The sequence below is a fragment of the Rattus rattus genome, chromosome 3 (genome assembly GCF_011064425.1).
Source record: "Rattus rattus isolate New Zealand chromosome 3, Rrattus_CSIRO_v1, whole genome shotgun sequence".
NCBI classification, from domain to species: domain Eukaryota; kingdom Metazoa; phylum Chordata; class Mammalia; order Rodentia; family Muridae; genus Rattus; species Rattus rattus.
The window spans coordinates 220,486,746-220,500,496 of NC_046156.1; the positions used below are offsets into that span (position 1 = coordinate 220,486,746).

At 39.0% G+C, this 13,751-nt stretch overlaps 2 protein-coding genes across 2 annotated transcripts in view; one reads left to right on the forward strand and one right to left on the reverse strand.

The window, feature by feature from the left end:
- The window catches only part of Mctp1 (multiple C2 and transmembrane domain containing 1), an 865,685-nt gene that overhangs the window by 642,974 nt on the left and 208,960 nt on the right, over positions 1 to 13,751 (reverse strand). The gene's annotated exons all lie outside the window — the stretch shown is intronic.
- Cast (calpastatin) overlaps positions 1 to 13,751 on the forward strand; it is a 108,029-nt gene that overhangs the window by 3,958 nt on the left and 90,320 nt on the right. Inside the window, exon 2 of the mRNA XM_032899112.1 lies at positions 8,954 to 9,016. Within this exon, the coding sequence (XP_032755003.1) occupies positions 8,954 to 9,016 (63 nt within the window). The remainder of the gene's footprint in view (positions 1 to 8,953; positions 9,017 to 13,751) is intronic.

A 13,751-nucleotide genomic window follows, 5' to 3' on the forward strand; every position in this document is an offset into this window, starting at 1 on the left:
GTGGTTGGGTTGGAAACAAAGGGTAGTCATTGAGAGTCCAAGGTGGACAGACAACTGGTAGTTAGTTCTAAGCAGGTTATTTCAGCATCAGCAGGGTGTCTCAGTCAGACTTCCATTTTCTCACTTTGGAATACTTTCAAGATCTAAATCTTATTAGCATGGCAGTAAAGTTCTGTTCTTCAAGTTGTTTCATTTTCCTTTTATGAAAACTTATTAAGACTGTGACTACCGTGAATTGGAAAAGAGTCTCATCAGTTAAGAAAACATTTTAAAACTGTTCCATCCAGTGAAGATGGAGAACCAGTTAATTCAGTCGGGGTGTGTGTGTGTGTGTGTGTGTGTGTGTGTGTGTGTGTGTTTTGGTGTGGGGGTGGAGGGCAGTCAGTATGCCACAATGTACATGTGGAGATCAGAGAATAGCTGGTGCACCCAGTTCTCTCCTACCTGCGACGTGGGTTCCAGGAGTCAAATTCAGCTGTCAGGCTTTGTTTGGCACCAAGTGCCTTTACCTACAGAGAATCTCACTGTCCATATTCTCTTATAATATTTATTTTGTCTCCATGACATCTAGATTGTAGGGGACACTCACTGATTTTTCTTTTTCCTGGTTAATAAACCCTAGTAGCCTTTTCTGTGAGTTTTGACACTTTTCAGTTTTAAAACTAGAACAGCTATGATTTTACCTTTAAGTGACTCTAGCCAAACACTCTTGAGATAACAGTCACTTAAAATTTTCAAAACTTTTTTGTAGTAAAACTTTCCATATGAGCAGAAGAAAAATGGCATAATTAGCACCCACAAATCAATTGGCATCATTAATGATCAACATTGTGTCATGTATCTCCAGATCCCACTTCCACACAAAGGATTTAAATGACTGTAAATTGTCAGTTTAAGTTACACATATAGCCAAGTTGTATGATGTTGAAAAGAATGGATTTTCATTCTCTGTGTGTTTTTCCCCTCTCTGGTGTAATCTGGGGTGAGACAAGCACAGTGATGAGATAGAACACTAAATAATTGCTTACGAGCAACCAAACTTTTGACTTAGAAAAATGAAACTTTCATATTTACATGTCATTTCATGAAATCAAACTGATGTCAAAGGGAAAAGAGCTATGAAACCAACTTGTATTCTTTAAGATCAGCTTTGTCTCTGTGGCTTACCTCTGTTCTTTATTGTTGGCTTTATTCTCTCTGACAGTGCAGAAAGAAACATGGGCTTAGACAATTCTGAAATCTCATTCTTTCTGCAATAGTGTCTTTTTCAATATGTCTTGATAAAAGCTATTAGCCAGAGGAGGAAAACAGACTTGGACCAGTTTACACTTTAACACTGAAATATACTGAAAGGTTGAGTTATTTACCCAAGATCACACAACCTTTGAATTTCTATTCTATCAGTTTTTCACTGTCAGCTAAGAAATAGAAGTGATTCTAAGCATTTATGTCTGCGCAATGTAAGACAGGAAGCAGGTTACCCAGGCAACAGATAAGATTGGAAAAACCAACAGAAAATGACAAGGCAGCCAGACCTTAAAAGTTATGAGATCTGCAGTAGCCCCAGGCAGGAGGAGCTGCAGTGTTACCTTGTAAAAGCCAAAATGACAATACTTTTGGCCTACTATCCTGGAAAGGCCCCAAGATCAGAGAGAAGATCAATGTGTGTGTGTGTGTGTGTGTGTGTGTCCCACCTATTCATACCACTCTAGATCCTTGATCAGTGGTTCTCAACTTTCTTAACGATGCAGCCCTTTAATAGTTTTCTCATGTTATCTTGATTCCCCAACAATAATTTTGCTACTGATATGAATTGCTGCAGCCCTTTAATACAGTTTCTCATGTTGTGTTGAATTCCCAACAATAATTTTGCTACTGATATGGATTGCAATGTAAATCTCTGTGTTTTTCGATGTTCTTTGGCATTCAGTGAAAGGGACCTTAGACCTCTCAAAGCGGTCACAACCTACAAATTGAGAGCTGCTGCTCTAGGTTCTCACCCAGCTAGTAGTTGCCTCTTATTGGCCAACCCCAGGTTGAGATTATTCATTCTGAGAAGCAGCCAGAGAATATCTCTGGTAAAACCACTGTGTAAGTGACAACCAAGTGATAGGAAGATATATTCTTTGGCTTGGACCTGGACCAGAAATGCCGGTGTGAAATAGGGCACTGAGCTTCCTCCTTAAGCAATCAGTTTTCCTAGGAGATACCCAGAACTACACAGCCTGCCTAGCCCTGGGAAACTCCCCAAGGGTACCAGCTCAGTTGGTGTTTTGAGAAACAGTGACTTCTGTTATAGTATCCATAAGTCTCCTTTAGAAGTCATTGTTCCCAATCCTGAATGCACAATAGAAACAGCAAACAAATTGTAGAAAACTATATTCACATCCTGATCTACACAGACACAGTCTAATGTCTTACTCTCTGGCACAAGTGTTTTCCAAAGCTTCATGGCTGCTTGTAGCATGATTGGCAACCCTGCTAACCTAATTGGGTCTGTCTTCTGCAGGATGCTGAAAAGAGCCTTCCTCGAGTTTATGACAATACTGATAGAGCTGAGCTGCATGTGCTGGGGAGATCGGGGCTCCTATGAAAACCTTGATCTTGTTTTAATTTTTCTGTCATGTCTCTGGACATGATTATGTGACCTATGTCCAAACTGATGGACAGTTTTCAAGTAACATTTTCAATTTTTATCAAACAACTTTGTTTGGACATCAAATTCATTAACCATGTAGTTTATTCCTGTATAAACTCAATATTTAAATTTTATTTCCAGATTGAGGAAGTCAATCTTCCTAAAAGCAACTTTGTATCTGTTTTTTAATCCTTAATTTCAGAAGCACACTAGCTTTAAGCACTACTTTAATACTACTGGAATTGCTGGTGTTCTGCTTCCTTTTTAGGTAGACTTTTGTATTCTTCTGTGTATGGTATGCACCCTTGTCTGTGTGTGTATCTGTGTGTACCTTAATAAGTTAGGAAGGTCCCCAGATGTTGCAAAGCTCAAGTCCTTGTGACTTCTGATTCCTGATTTCTTAATAGGTTTATGGCTTTGCTGTGGAAAACATTTCTAGCATAAAACTGTCTTGTGTCCTAGATATTTGTCCTTGCCAAATATCTGGGTAGAAAGAATTTGGGTAATTATTCCTTTTTGACAAAAGATAGGAAAGCTCTTCTTCTGAATTCTCCCAACCACCCACCTGCCATTGAACTCTTATAGCTAGTCACATTAGCCACTTCTATCTATCTACACCCTATGTGGTTTCCTGTCTGCTCTGCTTTAAGGCTGGCATTATGTCTTGCTTCTTTCTGCTTTGACATTTTCTCTGCTAGTCTACAACAGAACACATGTGTATTGAGCTTTGGTTAAATCTTTATAACAGATTGGTTTTAAACTAGGATCATGTTTTGCTTTCATGTTAGAGTGCTAGATTACTCTAAAGACTTGGTGCAAATCACACAATCCCAACTAGGTTTTACATGTTTCTCTAGGACCCCATCTTTGACTGGACTGTAATCATTGAGTGGCATGACAAAGCCGAGCATTGACTTTCTTTACCCATAGATAGGACAACAGTGTCTGGTCCCTAGAGTCATTATGGAGAGAAAAGGGGGGCACATAGGGAGCTCCTGGCACTGGCACCAGATTCTTTCCCCTCACATATATAATCAAATCCATTAATAATATAGTCCATTCTCTCCTGGAATCTGTCACTGCTTCCCTCCCCATGCTTCTCTTCTCTGTAGCAACCTGCAGGTTCCTGAACTGGATCAATGTGATGTGTATCATCCCCATGAATTTGGTTCACCAACTTAATAGACTCAATTGTAGCCAGTTATTCCCAATGTAGGGAACTTGAATTTCAGTGAAAACATTTAACTACCTTGACATTATTAATAGATAGCTAAATATAGAATAAGCCCAAGCAACTATGAGGGCAATGATTAATCTATAAAATGACTGTTTAATACAAGAAAGCTGAATGTCAGTAGGAAGTTCTTGATAATGTTCTTAGCATAATTATAACATTTGGCTTATACAGGGAACTGTGCTACATTTAATGAAGTGATTAGTGTTTGAAATGTCTAGTGTTTTCAATGTTTTTGCAATTTACTTTCTTTTTTATTTGTTATTTTGTTTGTTTTATTTCAAATGTTGTCCTCTTTCTTGGTCTCCCAACCACATTCCCCTTCCCTTTGCCTCTGAGAGGGTCCTTTCTCTCCCTACCCAGGTACCCACTTGTGACTGACTCATCCTTCTCACATTCCCCTTTGATGGGGCATCAAGGCTCTACAGGACCAAGTGCATCCCCTCCCACTGATGCCAGATAAGACAGTCCTCTGCTATATATGTAGCAGGAGCCATGGACCCTCCCATGTATACTCTTTGGAGGTGGATTAGTCCCTGGGAAGTCTTGGGAGGTCCCGTTAGTTAATATTTTTCTTCCTATTGAGTTGCAAGCACCTTCAGCTCCTTCAGTGCTTCCTCTAGCTCTTCCATTGGGGTCCCTGAACTCTGTGCAATGGTTGGCTGTGAGTGTCTGTACCTGTCTTAGTGAGATGCTGTTAGAGCCTCTCAGAGGACAGCCATGCTGGGGCTCCTGTCTGCAAGCACTTTTTGGCATCAGCAATAGTGTCCAGATTTGGTGTCTGTGGATGGAATGGATCCCCAGGTAGGGCAGTCACTGGTTGGCCTTTCCTCCAGTTCTGCTTCATTTTTGTCCCTGTGTTTTCTTTAGACAGGAATGATTGTTGGTTAAAAATTTTGAGATGGGTTAGTGGCCCCATCCCTCAATTGGAGACCATGTGTATCTACTGGAGGTAGTCTCTTCAGGTTCTATCTCCCTGCTCTTAACAGTTTTGGCTAATGCCATCTCCATTGGGCCCTGGGAGTCTCTCCCATCCAGGCATCTTGGACTTTTTAGTGGTTCCCCTGTCCCTTATACCCCTCCTCCCTTGCACTACATCTTTCTATTCATTCTCCTAGCTTTCTGGACTTCTGTCTTGTCTCTTCCCATACCTGATCCTGTCCCCTTTTTCCCTCCCTCTCCACTCCCCTGTCCCACTCAGGTCCCTCCCTCCTTCTACCTGCTGTGATTATTTTATTCCCCCTTCTAAGTGGGATTAAAACATCCACACATTGGCGTTTCTTCTTGTTATGCTTCATATGGTCTATAAGTTTTATCATGGGTATTCTGAGCTTTTTGGCTAATGACTGCTTATCAATGAGTACATACCATGTATGTCCCTTTGACACTTTTTTTGTCCTTTATCACTAGGGTGATATTTTCTAGTTCCATCCATATGCCTGCAAAATTTGTGAAGTTGTCATTTTTAATAGCTGAGTAGTATATTAATTCTTCCATTGAGGGACATCTGGGTTATTTCCAGTTTCTACCTATTATAATTAGGGCTGCTACAAACATAGTAGAGCACGTGTCCTTATTATATGTTGGAACATCTTTTGGGTTTATTCCCCGTTGTGCTGGATGTCCACATCCTCGCCCTCATTTGCTGTCACCTGAGTTTTTGATCTTAGCCTTTCTGACTGATGTGAGGTGGAATCTCAGGGTTGTTTTTAATTGCATTTCCCTGATGACTAAGGATGTTGAACATTTCTTTAGGTGCTTCTCAGCCATTCTGTATTCCTCAGTTGAGAATTCTTTGTTTACCCCTCCCCCTTTTTTATTTGATTCTCTAGAGTCTAACTTCTTGAGTTCTTTGTATATATTGGATATTAGCCCTCTTTCAGATGTAGGATTGGTAAAGATCTTTTTGCAATCTATTGGTTGTTGTTTTGACATATTGACAGTGTTCTTTGTCTTACTTTTCAGTTTCATGAAGTCCCATTTATCAATTTTTGATCTTAGAGCCTGAGCCACTGGTTCAGGAAATTTTCTTCTGTGCCGACATGTTCAAGGTTCTTTCCCATTTTGTCTTCTATTAGATTCAGTGTATCTGATTTCATGTGGAGTTCCTTGATCCACTTGGACTTGAACTTTGTACATAAATGATTTTTATTTATGTGAATTATTGTTGATGAAAACCTTTCTATTCATTTAAAAATGTAATTGTTTTGATATTAAAAATGTACCAGTGCCTACAATACATTTTAAAGTTGAAGTTGTAACTTGGCATTTTCAAAAGCATTAATTAAATATGACTAACTCTCTGAAAATGTTGTTTGGAATCTCCAAAACTTGGGGTGTTTTGTGTCTCTCCACAGAAGAAACTAAATGCTTGGGTGGGAATTTAGTTGAAATCATTTAAAGTACCACAAGAAAACAACTTTTAAAATGGGGAAATTGCTATCACCATGCTTTTGGGCAGAGGTCGCTAGTGACTAGGTTCACACTTACCTGATAAGCCAGAAGCAGAGTGAGGGTTTGAGAAGGGAGACTTGTACTGGAAAGAGCAACTTAAGTTTTTCCACTTGTAGATTGAAATGTCATACAGAAAATGAACAGAGAATGAGCACTCAGAAAGTGAACAGCCTCGGCAACACTGGGAGCCATGGCAGGAATACTGGGTATTACTCCTTCTTATTCTGAAAAAGATATGAGGTTACAGAGAGCTTGTAAATGTGCTGTCCTTGTTCTGAAGTTTCTGAGTCTGTAAAAAGACAGGGTGGACAAATCTCATTGTTGTTTTGACCCTATCAAATACATTCTTCAAACTGAGTGGCTCTTTAGAAGTGGGAAAAGAAAAGTGTTCAGACAAAAATCAATCAGCCCTAAAGCCTAGGAAAAGTTGAGAGAGCTGGGTTTCAGCAGCAGGACGGCATGAGTTCACAGGCTGAACAAAGATAAAGAAATTACTGGATTGACTACAGCTAGGCCTTTGTCCTACTTGGGTTATAATCTACCAGGGGTCCTCAAATTTGTACCCAATCGTCTAGCTGGCTTTTTGTAATTATCTGAGGTATTGAATATATATGAGTATATATTCAATTATAAATACAGTGTCCAGCTTCTGTCTTAGTACTCTAACAAGAATGTCCTACAGTGCTAACCTCAAGATAATGGATTCATGATTTGAGGAATCTATTCTCTAGCCCTTAGTCTTTATGAAAATCGATTATAGCTTGTATATAGTTCTAGTGTGCATGTGAGCTTTGTAGAATTACATATTTATTACATATTTGTTTGATAACTAAGACCCAGTCTGAACATGTTGCCCAGTCTGGTTCATGTTCCTGGATTCAAGTGATCCTCCACCTTAGCCTCCCCAGTAATCCTGCATCATCACACTTGGGTTATAGAGTGGAGTTGTTTGATTGTTTGCTTTTTTTTTTTTTAAGATTCATCAATTACTCAGTCAGTATTGATTGCTCTTAGTTTTAGATAAACAAACCCTTGACCTGGACACATAGTGATACTAATCCCTACAGGAAATGTTTTTCATCCAACTCTTTCAATATGACTCATTTCAATGGATTCCCTTCACTTATCCCCTGTGAGTGCTTCCGTAGTGGAGAAAGTTTGCATTCAGTAAAGCATTTCACTGAAAGTTATGCATACAAAATACAGTTAAGGAGTATTCCTGCCATGAGTTCTTATATTTTGGTCATTTTCTTTTTCTTCTAATATATCTACTGATATGAGTAAGGGCAATATCGCCTAATGGTATCTTCCATGCTAATGTGGGAAACAACAGTCTTGAAGTAACAAACTTGCTTTATAACTGTTGAACATTTAGTCACATGCATCCTAAACACCACCAGATTGCTATTATGCTTTATTTTCTCATTTTTTCAGTATCAAATAAGATAATGCAAAATTATTACTATCATCACTACTATTACTCTTCTTATTTGACATAACTTTTGTCTACCCATCCATGTTATAATTTTTGCCCTAGAAAATATATTACTTGGTTTATATTTTATTTTATTATTTTATGTTTATAAGTGTCTTATCTGTATGTCTATGCACCAAGTATAAGGCTAGTAACAAACCAAGGTCCTCTGGAAGAGCAGCCAGTGCTCTTAACCACTGGAGCTATTTCTAGCACCAATAATTTACTGGTTTCAGTAAAAATGATGAGGATTAAAACAAACAGAGAACCATCATTTGATTTACATTGGACTCCCTTGTCTTATTTTTCCCAGTGTCTATCATTTCTTACAGTATGTAAGAAATTAATAATCCTTTGTTTTCTCTTCCAAAGAGCATACAAATATTTCTCTCAAGATGATCAATAGAGAAAACTGAATAGACTTATTTTACCTTATTTTCAAGGCAAATGAGCATATGACCTTCTTGAAGATCTGTGTTCTGTATAAAATACTTATATGTATCCCTATTATCTGGATAATCTATCCTTACTGTCTAGAAAAATAGTGATGATTCTACTCATGAACATAATTAAAATGGAAAAACATAAACAGGAGCAGTTGGATGCATGGATTTTCCTTCACATTTTATCATTCTGTGTTGGTAAATATTGAATGGAAGAATTCTAAGAGAATTCAGAGCTGTTGGAACTTATGTTTGACCTAGAATGTTGTAGACCTCTGTCTTTATCACATGCAACCTGCTTGTGCCCATGCTAAACTGATGCTTAAGACACAGCATGGTCCTTAAAAGATCTCATCTGAGTGATAAGCAGATGTCTCCCAGACTTGTAATCAGAAACCTATGATATACAGAGGATGAGATGTCAAAATGGCATTACTGTCAAGCTTTGTATCTGGTTAATTATAGACTGATTTCCTGGCTCCAAAATTAATATCTGTCTGATCTGTCAGAGGGTTTTGAAATCCTCTGACAAATTGAGACTTCCCAGTATTCTCTAGGCAAATATCAAAGGGATGCTTGTTTCTTTTCATTTGTTTGTTTTGTTTTTTGTTTTTGCTGTTTCTTATGTGTTTAGCCTTTTGAATTAAAGAGGCAATTGTCTTAAATCGCTCTACTCTATTAAATATTATCTATTTTCTTTTATATTTTAGCATGTTAATGAAAAGAATATTGGATCATCTTCTAAACCAGCAGAAAAGAAAGGATCTGATGAGGTAATTTCTGCAATAGTTATTGCCATTTTCTTGGTGATGCTTTTAAAATTATGAATTCTGCTTTTCAATATTAATCAATAATGTAGTAAGGTGTACTTACTTGACTGTTGCAAATGTAGGGAGTTTTTGTATGTCTTTGTACTATTCTCTGTGTGTGTATGTGTGTTTGTGTGTAAATGTGAGTGCTATGGGTGTGCATATACCCATGTACCTAGGTGTAGAGGTCAGAGGTCAGTTGCCTTCAACTGTTGTTCAGGGTCTCTGTCCCACGCACGACTTCCGCCGGCAAGAAGCACGCGAGACATAGAAATTCTTACTATGAGTGACTTTATTCCTGTCTATTCCTCTCTCATGGTGGAAGCCCCGCTTGCGCCGCCAGGCGCACCCTATTTATCCCCCGTGTGCGCACCCACACCTGATTGGTTGCTTACTCATGACCTCATCAGGCAAGCCCCGGAAATGGGCAAAGACCTGCCAGGAAGGCACTCTTTCACATGCGCACACAGTTAATCTCCCGTTAGGGAGTCGGCTTTTGCGGCAAAGGCTAGCGCCATCTTGACAGACTTGGCTTTCCACGTGGGGCGCAGTGGAAGCCAGCGCCATCTAGTGGTGGCGAATGTTATTGCGGCCCTCTACATCTCACCCTTTTAATATATATAATTTTATAGCAGTCATGATCACCCCATCGCGTGCAATGAGGAAACCTCGGCGATGTGCAGGGGCTGATCAAAGGAAATCACTGAGTCTCTCTCAATCCCAGTGCAAATGGACCCACAGATCCATGGGGTGCAAGAGCAGAGAACTCAGAATACAGAGAGAGACCCTCTCCTCCCAGTGCAAATGGACCCACAGGTCCTTGGGGTGCAGGAGCAGGGAACTCAGATACAGAGTAAGTCCTGAGCAAGATAACCAAATTTCAGTGGAGGCCCTTTGTACAATGGCCACAAGTGCTTGAGTGAATAACGGCCTTGTCACATTACTGTTGAGATCTGAGTTTGCAAACCAACCATGGTATGAATACTGATCCACAGCATAGGGCTGCATCAAACAGAGCCACTCCCGATAAGTAGTGGGCACCTCATTTGGTCCTCCTCAGCTGTTGCCACCAAGGGCCATGGTCAAGCCACTCCTGTAATGAAATTTAGAATTTCCAATTGTTAGTAACTACTCTCAGAAAGTTCACCCATTGTACTTGTCTAACAATAGGGGAGGATAACTCAGACACTGTAGACACAATGTCTGTAGCAGTAATGGCTGCTACAATAGCAGCGAAAGTGTCAAGGTCTTTTCCAGGACAGTTCAGGATCAGTCATTTTTCTCTGGAACAACCAGCAGACAATGGAACCAATTTCTGAGATCTGTATGACCAGGACAGAGTTCTCCAGTCATTGTAGCTTTACGCAGGTGGCTTTCTGTGAAGCTACAGTCTGTAAAATGGCAACACCAGTTACCAGTTAAGGCAGCAAGAGTCACCAGGGAAATGAAGGGACAGGGGTAACAGCTGGAATCAGTAAGCAGCAGTGTACAGAGTCTGAGCGTAGGCCACAGTGGGGCGGGAACACACGCAGCGGTAACACTGACTGCAGCAACGGCAAGATTTCTGTGATGACAAAAGGTGAAGGGGGGATCTTCCGCCTTCCTTTCAGGGCAGAGGAATGACTCTAGGGACCCGAACCACGAGAGCTGAATCTTCATGTAACCAGGATCAGCAAGTCTCAGCAACCACCCAGGCAGCTGGCACACTCTTGTAGCATCCTGTAGAAAAAACACAAACATTCCCTCTTCCCCATATAAAATATCTGGACAGGATCATGTCAATATGTGGATCTCTCTATTTCACCTAGGCAGGAGTATGCCTAGTTGTAGGGTGCCATAAACTTTGGCATCCAAATTTTAAAATTGAAATAAAAGGAGTATTATTAGCATTCAGGGGTAACTCCCCCTTTTATTTATTAAAATTGTTAAAATATTGTTTATTAAGATAAGTCCTCGAGGATTAAATTGAGGACACTGAGCACTTGTATTTATAATTTGACTTGTATACCAAATTATTGTTTCCAGCATTATTGTTTTGGATATATAAAGAATGAGATTTTTTCACTAATTTTTCTTATGTAAGGCCTAATCTGTCTGGTATCTGTCCTCCCTAGTTAAGGAGTCTAGGCAATCCAGTTTGAGTTCTTAAATGTCCTATAAAGGAACAGTATTTAGTGCTCTTAACCACTAAGCCATCTCTCCAGCACCTCACAAACTTTATTTACCTAAACATAAGCATTAATTAGAAATGTCAAATCCTGTAAACAAGGTCCAGATTTAGCCTTATTTAGAAATCTGAGTTGGCAGGGTGAGGCTGGGCGTTGAAAGTAAGCAAATGGAGTCTTCCTCTTTTCGTGAGGGTGTGTTATCAACTCCATTATCATTTTCAAAGAGCTGGGTCTATGGTTTTGTTTAGTTCTCTGAGCCAGAGCACTGAAAGGACAGTGAGTTGTCAGACAATTCACACTGAAATCATCACTCACTGATTTCAAGTAGAAAACCTGCCTCTAATAAAGCATTAAGTAATTGTAAAATTTGAGGGTTAGTAGTATCTAAAAAAGGAAAACTTTTTAATCAATTGTAAAACCACAAGCCACACCTTTGGCTATCAGTATATGAATTGAAAGCTTGATTTTTAACATTTAAAAACAGTGGCTACAGCACGTAATTTAATAGTCTATATTGAAGCAGGGGAAACTCAAGAGAATAAACAAGTGATCCAATCATACATGTAGCCTTTTCATTAGATGAACCATCTATAAATACAGTAAGCGCATTTTCTATGGGTTGCATGCACAAATTTACAGTAAATACAAAAGCATGCAAGGAGTAAAATTATCAATTTTGCCTGAAATTTGTATATGTAATAGGCCAAATATCAATATTTTGTAATAACCAATTAAATTGCTGTTTGGACTAAGGTATGTTTCACCAGGTTTCTTTTTAAAATACTTCCATGACTCTAGCCTACAATTCTGTATTAACACAGCTGAAGTTTTATCTCCAATGTTCATAACAAAGACCTAAGTCCTCTGGTAAGGGGAGGTACTTAGCCAATTAACATATCTTTAGAAGCTTGAAATTAGCTTCAAATATTCTTTTCTGGAGTAGTGTAACATGCTACTCCCCAAATATTAAAGCTCATTTTGAGAGCAAAAGTTTGTAGTAAAATTTTTCATATACACTGAAAGATTCAAAGTTCTAACTTCTTACATTGAAGAAGCAACAAAATTACATAATATAAGGCTATTAGCCACTTTTAATGATATCACTCTATGGGCTCTCTAAAATTATAAGCAAGCTCACAAAATAAAAACTCACAATCGCCAGGATGTAAACAAACTGCATAAAAACAATCCTCTAAATCTTGGAGTAAGGAAACTGGCTGTAATGTCCTCACAAATTCCAAACCCTCATCAATCCTTCGTAAATCCTGTGACAATCTCTATCCAATATAATCTCTATCTGTTTGATTTTTCCTCAATTATAAATAAATTTGAGTTAGTCAATGTAACACTGGCAATCCTAAATCACAATCTTAAATTCTCCTTGTAACAGCAGACCACCACCACAAGGTCACCTGAGCTCTTAGTACGGGACTAGGCAGCTGTTCTCTGGGCAGTGGAAATTAGCATTAGAATACAGATAACTTCAGGGCAAGCCACACCTATGGAAAGCAAAAACTCAACCCCAACAATCTAGTCTCCAAGGCACCACAAGTCTATCTATTATGTTGTAAAGTTTGACTATCAATTCTACATTAGAACGCACAATTGCGTTGTCTCCAATACCTTTCGAGACAATGTCCTAAATTCTTTTAGAAGCCTGGTTTCTAGCATAAGAATTCCATAAAAACATTACCTCAATTTAGACCTGTCTCACTAGGGTGGCCCAATGTCACATGTATCTAGAATTACTTCATCTAAATTACAGTTTTAAGCTAACTTTCTGTTGCCAATATTATACCTTTTTAACCATATCCAATAACTTGAAAGCCAATAGTCCACAACCAAGGCAAGCAGAGCATATTTATACATTTAAAACCAATGAGAAACAAAATTGAAGTGGCTACACATATCAAACACCATTTTTACCTTTTTAGCTATGATTTTAAGAGATGCACCTTGTCACCTGTTGAGTCAATTAATCAGTCAGGGATTTTTCTAAGAGAAACAGCTATCAACTCTCGTACCAAAGAAGCTGAGATCAGCCCGTGTAGACGCTTAGCCAGCCTCTAAGCAGTTCCTCCAGCTAATCTAGACACCTGGCTCTAGGCACAGGGCTTTAAAGACCTGATTGAAACCTTTTTTCTATTCATTTGTTCCTTTTGAAAACAATTAAAACCAAGTCAAAGGTGTGTACGACTGGCAGATAAGGTTTTTACCATTTTTTTTTTTGAACATGAAACATAAAAACATTTAAACAGCGAGAAACAAAAATCACAGACATAAACTGACAGACACGGGGACATCCTGGTGCACCAGAGACAAACAATAGACAAAGAGGGAAAAAACCAGATGGTGTTCACGGTGACTATCCACTCGGGTGGAGTTGATATGGGCGATGGATTGTCTCAATTCCTGGACTAGTCCACCAACGTGTTGAAACCCAATTCCTGTAAGATACTGAGATATATTATCTGAGCGGCACAACCGACATTTGCCAATGGTATGGAAGTGAAACACAGCCCTGAATAATT